At 41.6% G+C, this 13,037-nt stretch overlaps 1 protein-coding gene across 2 annotated transcripts; it reads right to left on the reverse strand.

Moving 5' to 3' along the window:
- Positions 1–863: 863 nt before the first annotated feature.
- Positions 864–12,400, reverse strand: CCT8 (chaperonin containing TCP1 subunit 8). Of its 2 annotated transcripts, XM_033146892.1 has the most exons (16): positions 12,257–12,400; positions 10,011–10,101; positions 9,654–9,733; positions 9,031–9,180; positions 8,461–8,641; positions 8,183–8,244; positions 7,657–7,794; positions 6,416–6,594; positions 5,397–5,463; positions 5,228–5,315; positions 5,007–5,122; positions 3,851–3,922; positions 3,610–3,774; positions 2,205–2,324; positions 1,847–1,945; positions 864–1,015 (listed from the first exon to the last, which is right to left on the reverse strand). In XM_033146892.1, the coding sequence occupies exons 1-15, from the start codon at positions 12,314–12,316 to the stop codon at positions 1,853–1,855; spliced, it is 1,662 nt and encodes a 553-aa protein (XP_033002783.1). In that variant the 5' UTR covers positions 12,317–12,400; the 3' UTR covers positions 864–1,015; positions 1,847–1,852. The 2 variants fall into 2 exon arrangements, with proteins under 2 accessions (XP_033002783.1, XP_033002784.1); XM_033146893.1 differs by lacking the exon at positions 1,847–1,945 and having other exon boundaries at positions 12,257–12,399.
- Between the last annotated feature and the right edge of the window lie 637 nt (positions 12,401–13,037).

Raw genomic sequence — 13,037 nt, forward strand, 5'->3', positions numbered from 1 at the left:
TATTCATTCAGCTTGTTGAAACATGATGACGTGTAGCCACTAGGAGAGAGGAACATAACTGGCCATGGATATGTTTTCTATGAAGGGTGGTGGCATGATGTACAGTGGTACCTCGGGTTACGTCCGCTTTGGGTAGCATTTTTTCGGGTTACGGGGGGGGGGAATGGTTGGCTTAATTAATTGGCAGTCTAGTCTCCCATTACCCCACAAAGGATCAGAACCTAAGTAGGAAAAACTGGGCTTAAGATAGATGAGAACAGCAAACAATCCACAGGGTCTTATTGCTAGGACAAGGTATTCCATAAGACTGTTCCATTGAAAGAAGGTGACATCCTGCAGGAAGTAGAATATTTCCTAGTTTTATGTAAATATAGCCACTGATTGGTTTAATTGGATAGCAGGCCAATGGCAGAGGCTGTCATTTGTTGAGTGGACTGTAAACCTGTTAGTGATGCCCATTAATTTCAGTGGGTCTGCTTTGAGTATGACTAACATTACATACAGTCCTATCTTCCTGTAATTTTGTAACTTGAATAGGATTTATTTCCACATTCAGAACAATTCTGCTTAAAGTACAGGAACATCTACATCATGGTAATGAGGAACAAATTCAGTGTTGTAGGTTAGGGCCTTTCTATTAAGAGCATATCCTACAGCAAAATACTGGAATTGGACAGGCTATGGCATGTATTCTCTATGCTCAACAGAATTTCTGCAGAAGGGTCTTTGAACTGCAAGGGTGGCTTTCTCCTGTGAATCTCAGCAGAGGAGGTGGACTTATCTGTGCAGTAATGTTGTGACCCTTTAAATAAATGGGAAGATTTTTTACTGAAAGTTTTTACTGTAATGGTACAAGACAAGTATAAGTCTCATAATTTAAAGGTGAGTAACACACATGACAAGATACACAACCCCTTAAGTAGTACTCTGAAAGTGTTCAATCACTGTGGTCATCATCCAAGTCCTTCTTTCCTGTTGGTGGTTTGGGGCCACCAGCTGGTTTTGCCATGATGATCTGCAAGCAAAAGTAGTTGTTAGACCTACATTTTTACATAGAATGCACTTCAACTGAATTAAGGTATGGCAGAATTCATTTGATATGTATATTTAGCCTCATCTCTTGCATACTGCCATAATTAGTATTACAGAAAGGTTATGCAATGAAAAATGTATTCAACCCATCAGTCTTGGCCATAGCTTCAGGACTTTCTGCTATTGTATAAAATATTGATTAAAATTGTGGAAATCAATCAGACTAACAGAGAAAAGCAAAACCCTCTTGCACATGTGAGTAGCCTCTGGCTGCTTTTCTTGCATCTCAAAAAGCACCCATCTCCTTTGCAGGTGTCAGTTGAACAAGATTGCTATACCCACACGGGGATAGCACTGTTGTCATGAGGAATTGTCTCAAAGAAGCAGTGATTGTCTGCTGTAAGTTTAGATTTCTATAGATACATGCTTAGCATGAATGCCAAAAATGGAAATCACAGAATGCATTTCCTACAAAAGAGACACAAAACCTAAGGTGTTTTGGGTGCATTGTGTGGTAACCAAGACAAAGTGTTAACGTTCTGTAAAAAAAATTCAACAACTTGCAAAATATGTAAGATTAGCCCACAAATAATGTTTCTAAATCATGCATATTAGTCTACAGAATAATTCTTCAAACCATGTTTTAGGAATATTAGCAGTGTTGTGCACCCTTATCTCAAGCAGGTTGTTAAATTGTGATGTAGCCTACACATAAGTGACGGTGGAAGCAAAAAATACACTCATCAGCATCAGGCAGAGGAATTCATGCAAAGTCTTGTTCCTTGCCAACATGAGCCATGATACCAAATCTTACTTCACACTACTGTTCAGGTCCATCTTTCCAGTCATCCTTGTCCCAATGTTCTGATGCTTTGGGGGCTTTTGGACCACCTGCTGCTTTTGCCATAATAATCTATAGGAATTTCACATCAAGCACAGAATTCCACCAAGTTTCAATTTTAAAAGTATTTATGTAAGAGTCTGAATAATCCTTTACTGTATGAAACTGATCATTTGAAAACAGAAGACAACACACTGCCACGACATTTAGACCTTCAACTTTAACCAAATCATATGAAGCATACAAAACCTAACGATACTCTAGCAGTTTCCATACCGTATTGATTTAGCCTGATACCTGAAGCAATAAAAAGCCTATTACACCAACTTACCTGATCAACTCTTAGGATAGTTACTGCAGCATTTGTAGCCAGCTTAATCCCCCAGAACTTCCCAAGGTATGTGTCTAACACACCAGCTTCCAACATATCTTTCACAGCTGCAGTTTCAGCCTGTCAAATGTTAGAAAAAAGAGTTCATTGCCTCCTGACTTTCTGAGCAGATACAGGTTTACAATGAGAGTTCCACTGGTGTCAGTAAATGAGTTAAAGGTGCTAAGAATCTGCCCGTGGAACAAAACTGACAGCTAGCCGGTATTAATATTGATAATCAAGCCCATAGTATTTTGCATTGAAAGAAGAAAACAGTATTTCCCTATCTTAAAAAATCTGTGAGCTTTTCATTACAAAACAGCTAGAACAGGAAGGTCATTAAAATACCTGTAAAAAAGATTAACAAAACAAGTGGAGGTTTTTTTTTTTCCTTAAGCCTCCCCAATTGGCCCATGAAGCAGTTCTGGCCAAACCTACCTGTCATCCACCTAATTTGTCAGGTGCAGGACAGGTAAAGCTACAGCACAGCCAAAAGGAAGAAGCTGGAGTATGCTCTAACTTGCATACACACTATGCCTTTAAAGAACATTTCCCTCCTCAAAAAATCCTGGGCATTGTACAGTCCCATTAACTCTTAAACCACAAAATTATTCAAGGAGAAAATGTGTTTTGCCTGTGCTTTAAGTGTGTATGCAGCTTAAGTGTACTCCCAATTCTTCCAGTTTACAGATGTGTCCCTCTAGAGCGGTGGTGGCAAACCTTTTGGAGATGGAGTGCCCAAACTGCAACCCAAAGCCTACTAATTTACCTATTCAGCTTGTTGCCAACACGGCAATTTAATATGGGATAAAAATTAATACCATAATAAAATGAGCTGGGGGGCTGCCCTGAGTTGTTGAGCTTTGGGGGGCATTGCCCAGAGATTTTTTTTGGGGGGGGGCTTGGAACTCAGTTGTTTTTTTGGGGGGGAACATTCACACACATCATAAATGCTTCCTCTGGCATGTGGAGCAGAAACAACACATAGTCGCAAGGATCGCAGGCAGCAACCAATCAATGAAAACCCTTGACAAAGCCACCAATCACACGAACTACGTACAGTCTGCTGGCTGCAAAAAATCCCACCAATTGCCAGGGGGAGGGAGCGGTTTACTCATGAGGCGGCATGGGGGGAAGCGGCTGCCGAATTTGAAAACCCCAAACAACAGTACTGCTGGCGTGATGGCGCGTGCGTGCCCACTCTGGCACCCGTGCCATAGGTTCGCCACCACTGATCTAGTGATCCAGAATTCCCCCCCACCCCGGAACCATAGAGAGTACTGTTCCCTTGCAGACAGTCTCCTGGGGATGACATTCCAGAACACTGCTACCACCACAAACATGTTATACTGGGCAATAGTCTTACCTCAATATCAAACCCAACATTTTTGTTGCCTTCTTGATGTACAGCGTAGAGCTTAGAAATAAGTTCATTAGCCTTAACTCCAGAATTTTCAGCCAGGGCTCGGGGTATAGCTTCAAATGCCTCAGCAAATTTCTTGATAGCATACTGATCAAGACCTGGACAAGACTAAAGATAGAATTGGATTTTAAGTTGCATGATATGGAAAGCTAAATTTAGTAAAGATATGACGTTTGTAGCTTACCTCTCCATATGACGTGATCCGCTTAGCCAACTCTATCTCTGTTGCACCACCACCTGGAATAAGACGCTTATCCTGCAAGAGAATTGAAGCAACTACTATTTTAAGTCTATTTTAAAATTTATATCATTATCTTCCTTTATATTTATCAGTATACTGTCTCATATCCCCCTGTCCCAACTAAGACAGGGGGAGGAGACAACATACTGCACCAAACAGTTATGTATAAATACAGCCAAAAGAACTACAAGCAGGTGCTAGGTGAGCCTCACTGGGAAGGGTATTCCACAGCTAGTGTCAATACCAAAAAGGCCCTTTCCCAGGGTGGTTACCCAGTTCACTTCATTTTTTTGGCAGCGCTAAGAGCAGGAACTCCAAAGAGGAAGCTAAAGTTTGAGTAGATACATATTGGAGAAGGCAGGCTTACAGACAAAATTAACAGTTGACCCTAGGTTAAGCATGAAGGCTTGAGAGAAGTTTGTTTCAAAAGGTTGCTTATATAAAATGGACTGTTATCTGGGTGCAACAGACTGTGTTATTTTATTATTTATATCCCCCCTTTCTAGAAAATTGAGCCTCCCTGGAAAGACGGTAACATTATAGTAAGTTAGCATATCCTTCTTACAGGGTAGCAGATGGTAAAGACCTTGTGGGGGGGAGGAACAGTACAGCTGGATCAGGAGCTGGCGAGTGGCATTATCCTCACCTTATCACCTTTGCACACCTAGAATTGTTCCCTCAGAATTAGGAGGTAAATGGCTCAGGGTAGGGAACTGTCAAGCCAGAGAAGATGACAATGACAATGACTACTTTATTTGCCCCCTTTTGGGGGGAAAGGGTGTTCTCATCTGTCAATTGGGCCACTCAATTTCACATACCATCCCCACCCCAAATTTGGCCAACCTGACTTACTGACACATGTATCACTGTAAACCTAAAACCTTAACTTCTCTCACCCTGAACCAGAGAGTGCCACTCTGGTCTACTGGGGGTAGTTTATACTATTGCATATTCCAGCATGGTAGCATTTCTGCAACTGCACACAATTAACTTTGCATTTTAACAAGCCAGTAAAATGCTCCTCTAGATTCCTGCATTGCCGTGGCTGTACTTACATGAACCTCGAGATACCAACATCTGTGCGTAGCACTTTACTCACCCGTGTGAGTACTTTGAAAGTGTTGACACCATCATCAATTGCTCTTTCTACATCATCCATAAGATTGTCTGTAGAACCACGAATTACTATTGTAGAAATGGCACCATCTTCCTTTTCTGCAGGAAAATATATCAAGGTTTTACTTGTGAAATCTGACTAAATGCAAAGTTTCTATATGCAATGTATTAAAGATAACGAATATACTAAAATAATAAACATACCATGTTTAAACACAACTACTTGTGTTTCCCCAACTTCTGACAAACACACACTGTCACAGTAACCAATTTCCTCTTGACTAGGTGGTGTCTGGAAAGGAAAAGGGAGGATTATGTCTATGCAAAGGAGTAGTTTTTGTTTAAGAAAACCTCTGCTGTTCTCTCTACATACCAGTCTGGGGAGGGCTGTGGCACCAACAGTTTTACATAGTCTCCTGAGATCCCACTTAGAATTCAGCCTTTAAGAAAGGAGATAAAATAGTGTTCAGGTGTAATTTTCATAATCCCGAAATTCTTGTTAGTACCAAACTATTCCCCTCCACGCCAGAATGTTCCCTATCAACATTTTACTTCCTAGCAAAGATCCTGTCCTAGGGCCTTTTTTCAAAAAATGAAAATAAAAAATGGATGAGCTCTCCATCTAGAAATTGGGAATTTGTTTTGTATAAACACTGAAAGCACCAGTCTCTCTTAGGCAATCCAGAACACATTCTTTCTTAAGAATGTAAGTAGTGCCTGCAGGATGAGACCAAAGTATAGCAACCCCAGCAGTCTACAATATCCCAGCGGGTAGTAGCAGTCCACCAACAGACTGCAGTTTACCATCTGCCTCTCACCACTGTCCTGTTTAGGAACAAGCAGGGACTCTGGTAATAGTTCAAGGACAGTGCCCCTCCATCATGTCCTGATCGGTAACAGCAGCATTGAAGTGCATTTCATTATTGAACTATGGTGCTCTGGAGCAAAAAATTGACAAATAATTGTACATATGTACACAATATTAGCACCATCCAAACTACCTGAAAACCAAAACCATATTAACTGCACACTGGACTTAAAATGAAATCCCTTCCATCAGCAGAAATGTGACATCTCTATAATTCTAAAGAAAATTTGCCACAAATAGTAGCTTGAAGAGGGGACAATTTAAGGGCAAAAATGGTACAAAATAAAGTGATGAACTGTTCTGTGCCATGATCCTGACTTGCCTTGAGTACCTTCCACCCACTCACCCCCATCTGTGGCTGTTTGTTCAGAAAGAGAGGAAAACACACACACAGGGATAATCTTGGTTGAAATCATATGGGATGAAACATATGTACTAATTTACACTTCAGGAAACAAATATGCTATGTATTTCAGTTAAATAGGCCAAGAAATGTAAACAATTTACATCTTTGCACAACTTACCTGAGTAACATAATATTATATTTGTTAGCATAATGAAGTGCCATGTCTGCCACTTTTCCTCCTGTAACTACAACATTTGCACCAGCATCAGCAATGCTCTTGACTTGTAACTCCAGTAAGTTTTCCTCTCCTCTGCTAAAATTTGTCAGCTCGGCAGCACTCTTGATGAGTACAGTTCCCTGCAATTATAAAGCATTTTACCCATCATTCTCATCTTCAACTCCTAGTATGTTTTAATACAATTAACCTGAAAAACAGGCAATTCCAGAAGTGACAGCTATCACAGAACCATGTTCTACGTAATGCACATATAGATCAACAGCAACACATGTCTCCAGGATCTCTAAAGTGTTTAGCAGACTTCAAGTACAAGGACCGAGCTGCTGAAGCTAGAAAGTGATTTATGAATCATGGACATGGTGTTTTTGCACAAGGGTTGCTTGGGGAGAATTCCAAATGAACCAATGTCAGGTATGCTCATCTAAAGAGCCTAACATGGAAGGACTTCAGACACTTAAGAACCTAGTACCACCAAATAAAAGTTTACTGAATCATAGAAATATAGGACAGACATGCCATGAAAGGACTGCCTGATGAAATCCCAGCCCAGATATAATCAGCCAAAAAATTGTAGACTATTTACTTACTTACTTACACTTACACACACACACACACACACACACACCCCATTCTTGTGGCATAACTGGAGAATATGCAACAAGAGATCCCTGCATTTGCCCAAGTTTTCCATGGAAGGCAAGAAAGGGATCTCTCACATTGTGCTGGGCATCCAGGAGCAAAAAGTCACTGCAAAGTTGTGACTGCTTCCCACTGACAGTTTTGTGAATCCCTGCCTTAACACAGAACAGAAAGCATTTGGAAAAGGGCTGCAGCTTTTTATCTAGTTGCAGCACTACTTTTTACAAAACAAAATCGAAAATTCTTTCTTAGAGACCAACTGAGTTTGTTCCTGGTATGAGCTTTCGTGTGCATGCACACTTCTTCAGATACACTGAAACAGAAGACTTTTTACAGTCACAATAATAGGACTGTCCCTCTCTGTACTAACCAAGGTCTCGCCATATCGGCCCCTTTGAGCAGAACTGCACAAAAGAAGGTTCACCATGCAATAGCAGACACAGAAAGGAACACCTTGAGGAAATAAGCAGCTACTGTGTATACGTATGAACATGCTGCTGCTTCATACCTATTTAATACTTCCAAAGGGTAGGAAACCATACCTTAGTTTCTGTTATCATACCATCAAAAGGGCAAGAATAGACAGCTATTTTGGCATCTTTGACAGAAGTAACATCACCTTCAGTTTCTTTTTTAAAAACCATGCCATGCAATACTGTAGAAGCACAAATGCCAGAACCCTGAAAAGAACAGATTATAATTACCATTCCATCCAAGTTAAGCCACTGAAATCACACTGGGCTGGATCTAGACTGTCATACTTGGGAGTAGATTTCATTGATTTTAAGGGACCTACTGCAAAGTCTGAATACAACTAATTTTTTACTTTAATTAAATTAATTTGCTATTTAATATGCTAAAAATCCACAGATGGTATGTTTTTTACACCCTCTCCAGTTTTTGGCCCCAAATAAAGTTCAGACAGAATTGATTTTCTGAAAACTCCAAGGTTATCATAACTAAAGCTGTGACCCTTAAGCATACTGACCAGAAGGCAAGTTCCAGTGAAACGAAGTGCCTTCAGTATTGAGTAATACAGTACTGAAAGGAAAAGAAAGAATGACTTACTATGATCTTGCATACTCTGATGTTGTCAACATTAAAGTGGCCCGACTCGGGAAGAATAGAGACTGTGAGAGAGTGAAAAATGAAAAGTAACATGTTTTTAGGAAGCATTGTTAAGACAGCTAGTCATCTAATTTAGTTATTTTATTAATTACATGCCACAGAATCTGTGGGCATGGCGCCAGTGACAATATTATGCTTTATAACATAAACAAGTAAGTGTTACTCTATTTTAGACACTGTTGCACTATGTTTAGATAAAAAAATTGACATATACTTACCACATGCCTGAGCGATAAGCTTAGTAAGAAATATTTCACTGCCACATTGTTTACTCATTATTGAAGTTTGCAGCAAAGATGCCACTTCTTCAACATCCCGAAGATTTTTTGCAGAGCAGCACACTAGTTCAGGAAGAATCTCTAAGGCTTTCTTCAAAGCTTTTTCATAGCCTTCAATTACCTAAAATTAAAGACACTAGCATGTCTGTACTGTAATGCGTAAGTTGTTAAAAGTGCAAAGTCAGTTTGATATCTTAACCTCACAAACAAAGGGTTGGATTCAGACTTCCCAGGAGTAAAACTCTGTCAACTGGACACTTCCACAAGCAGAAGCAGGGAAAGTGAAGCCCCATTCCACACAAAAAGAGCCACTTTATTTAGACAGGCACATCTGGATCCAACCCAATCTCCACAATAAATTATAAGCAACCCTGTGCAAGGCAAAATAGGACACAATTAGGAATGGAAAAATTAAGAGGATAAACAAGAGACTGAGTTTCATACACAATTATTCAAAGATCCTAGAATGCTAATTTGAACTGTAATAATCTGAACAAAATATAAGATTACCTCTGAGACAGAAAGTCCCATTCTTAGAAGCTCCTCTGCATGTTCTAGGAGGGCTCCAGCAAACACAAGAACAAAATTTGTTCCATCACCAACTTCTTGCTCTTGCATGTGAGAAGCCAAGACAATCATTTTTGCAGCTGGATGTTGAACCTGTTCAAGATTTTATATCAGAGAACACTATTAAGCACACCTGTGTGTATTCAGTAACTACGTAATAGCATGCTTCAATATGTATTACGCTGCATTACAAATTCAAAACATTTAACGAATTCAGTGCACCTAAATCTTATTACGCGGCAAAAGTCATTAAAGCACATATTTGAAATAGCAAAATTCTGGCATAATTAACAAGTTCTTCATACAATCTTAGCAGCACACATTCCTTATAATCATTCTAATTCAACCCTGATGTACACACAGCTGTCTGTACCACAAATTTCTACCCATCCCATACACCCCACCCCAAAAGTGTCTTTAGACCCCTTCACAGGGAACAAACACAAGGTAAGAAAAGCTTAGCTTGTAACAGATAGCACACACAATGTTTCTCCATAAATAATTCGCGTGTACAAGTCATCATATCCTTAGCAGACTATGAATGAATAAGGCAGGAAGCAATTTACCTCCAACTCTCTTAGGATGGTAGCAGCATCATTAGTAACAAAAAGCTTCTCCAAATGATTGATAACCATTTTGTTCATCCCTAAAAAAAACAAAGAACACCTCAAATATGTTAATGATAAATTAATATAACTAGACAGTGTAGGTCATTATAGGGTCCATAATAACATATTTCTATAAAATGTGAATTAGTTTCAGGATTTAATTCCATCTAATTCTCCAAACAAATCATGGCATTGGTTCCTGAGTTTATCAACAAACAAAAACATCATAAGGTGTATTTCTTAATACATACTACATAGTCACCCTGAATTCCTCTTTTTAAGGTTGTAATTTATGAATATTTTAAAAAGTCTTACCATTTGGTCCATAGGCTGTGCGAGTTGTTTGAGCAAGTTCTTTACATGCCTGAATATTTCGATACACAGCTTCTTCTAATCCTGAATAATGCTACAGACACAAAACAAAGTATTTTAAATTAAAATACATGAAAAAGTATAATATAGTAGTGAGAGAAATATATGGGGACACAATAGAAATACAGTAATTGCATGACTAGGTAAAAACCGTTGGTGGCTATGTGAAGGAGTAGATGCTAGGGCCACAGCCCCCAGGACTCTAGAGCTATTTGCAGACATTGGCTGTGCATTTAAAAATCACAGGTCTCATATCTCATCCAAGTGAGATATAAAAACAAAGACTCATGATTCTATATCAGAGGTCAGCAAACTTTTTCAGCAGGGGGCCAGTCCACTGTCCCTCAGCCTTTGTGGGAGGCTGGACTAGGGGGGGGGGGGTGAACGAATTCCTATGCCCTACAAATAACCCAGAGATTAATTTTAAATAAAAGCACACATTCTACTCATGTAAAAACATGCTGATTCCCGGACTGTCAGCGGGCTGGATTTAGAAGGTGACTGGGCTGGATTCAGCCCCCGGGCCTTAGTTTGCCTACCCATGTTCTATATCAGGCATGTCCAACAGGTAGATCGCGATCTACCGGTAGATCACTGGCCGTCTGTGGTAGATCACCGGTAGATCAGTGGCTCCCCCCAAAGGAGCCAAAAAACTTTGGCTCCCCTAAAAAAAGCTCAACATCTTTGCCCTGCACCCCTAAAATGACCTGAACCACCAAAAATAGGCCTTTCCTTCCTAAAAAAAAAAGCTCAATGTTGCTTTCCTCTTCCCTAAAGAAGCTCAACAACTTTTACGTGAACCCCCCAAAACAGGGCTTTCCTTCCTAAAAAAAACAAAAAACAAAAAAGGGGGTAGATCACTGCCAGTTTTTAACTCTGTGAGTAGATCGCAGTCTCTTGGAAGTTGGCCACCCCTGTTCTATATCATGTTCTATATCAAATACAGGTTACTCGCCATCTTTAAGAAAAGGCAATGAACACTGAGCTGAGCCAGTCCTTCACTGTGCCTACAAACTACTGCCCACCAAGTTATAATCCTGAACTGGCACACAGGCCAACTGAACTGTCAAACATTTCAAGAATGCCACTGAACAGTTGGCAGCTTATTTTTGTTTGATTGATTAAAGTGTCATTTGTTATCAAGGGCAGGAAAAAGAAGAGCTTGGCCACCTAGCCCTATAGCAGTCAGGAGTGAATCTAAAAGCATAGCAAAGTTTATCCCAGTGGCTGCCCACTATAGCTGCAAGCATCTCCAAACAGGAATAAATGGAAACATCATTGTCACTGTCAACATGTCAAACTAGGCCCCAGCTTCAAAGATTCACTCAGTCATAAAACTCATATACTATAAAACTCTTACTATAAACACAAGTAAAACACCAAGTACAGGATGTGAAAGCTCCTGGATCCTTTCCACATATGTGACCTACAATGGAAGTACATGAACCACGCAGTCACGAGTTATGTACAGTTGAGCTGCACGGGTGTCTCAAGCCAACCATTCCCACTCCTCCATCACCAGGGCTGCGAAGTTCAGGGTGGCAGGAGCAAAGGCAGCATCCTGTTGTATTCTTGAGCTTATGGCCATGGAGGTGGAACAGCGTGTGGGCATCCCAGCTCAGAAGAGTGAACACAGGAAGCCGCACAAAGCACCCCTGACATGAATTTGAAAGGAAGGTGGCAAGCAAAGCAGCGGCTGCCCTCACTCTGGGCCGGTTCTGCTTCAGAATCGGAACCTAGCAACTCCCTTGAATGAAAAAGTCTGCCGCCGGCCGCGAACTTGGCGCGTGCCCCTGACGTCAGCAAACGCGAAAAGACGTCACCCACCCTCTGCGGCGCGCGAGCCCCCTAATTGCTAGGCAGCGGGCGCGCCAATGAGTGCGGCGAGAGAGGAGTCAGGTGACATGGAAGGAGCCTGAATGAAATCTTAGGGTGTGTCCGTTGTGACAGAGAGTAGCCACTGGCCACCCTTCGGAAAGCGGTGGTGGAAGCACGTTAATTCTCCAGGCGACTATTAACCGCCAGTGAGCACGCGCCAAGCTAACGGGCTTCCAGTCCACGGGAGATGGGGCCCAGTAGCCCCGCCTCCTTAGAAGCGCCGGGGTGAGGCTTCGTTTCTGGAACCTTCTGCGTTCCTTCGCCGCCACGCTCACGAGCTTCTTTCTCTCACACACAATAAAATCACCCACCTTCGCTCCGTCTTTTAGCATCTGGGCGAAGCCCGGGGCCTTCGGAACGTGCATCGCCATCTCTGCGAGCTCTCGAACCACACGCGGCCGCGCACACAAGAAAAGGAAGAGAGAGACGCCGAGGCTTAGTGGCGGCGCGCGCAGCTCTCACTTCACACGCAAGCGCAGAAGAAGAAGGGGAGGAGACTCAAGGAAATGGCTGCTGGGAGCAGAAGGTGGGAGGGATTGAGCATGCGCAACTGGAAGTCCGCGTCTGTTTCCCTGCCCGACTCTGAAGGCTGTTTCCCCCTGGAGCGGCGCCAAAGGCCCGCTTGTTCCTCTCCCTCCTCGCCTTTGCCATTTCCACTCCTGACTTGTCGCTTAGAATGTTTTCGGGTCCCTAATCTTAAACGCATTGTATCGTAGTAGATCGTTTTTGAACCAGATTTGATTCCCCCCCCCCGCTTGAATCCTAACTACGTGACTTGCACTCCTGTCCCATTGAAATCAATAGGAGGAATGAGTCATGATTTATCATTGATTTCAGTGGGACTTAGGCTGCAATTCCGACCCCACTTACTTGGAAGTAAGCGCTATTGAATTCAGTGGGATTTCTGAATAGATGTTGTTAGCTGGGATCCAGCCCTGTAGCTTCTTGGGACCAGATAGAAATCTGTGTCCCTTTATTATTTCATGTCGTTTATACACTGTCCTTTAGCCAAAAAGGATATCGGAATAACAGGACCTCGTTACTTAAAACGGCCCCTGCCCTCAGGCTCGCAAGATATGGCACATGAGGAAG

Source organism: Lacerta agilis, chromosome 4 (genome assembly GCF_009819535.1).
Source record: "Lacerta agilis isolate rLacAgi1 chromosome 4, rLacAgi1.pri, whole genome shotgun sequence".
Taxonomy (NCBI): Eukaryota; Metazoa; Chordata; class Lepidosauria; order Squamata; family Lacertidae; genus Lacerta; species Lacerta agilis.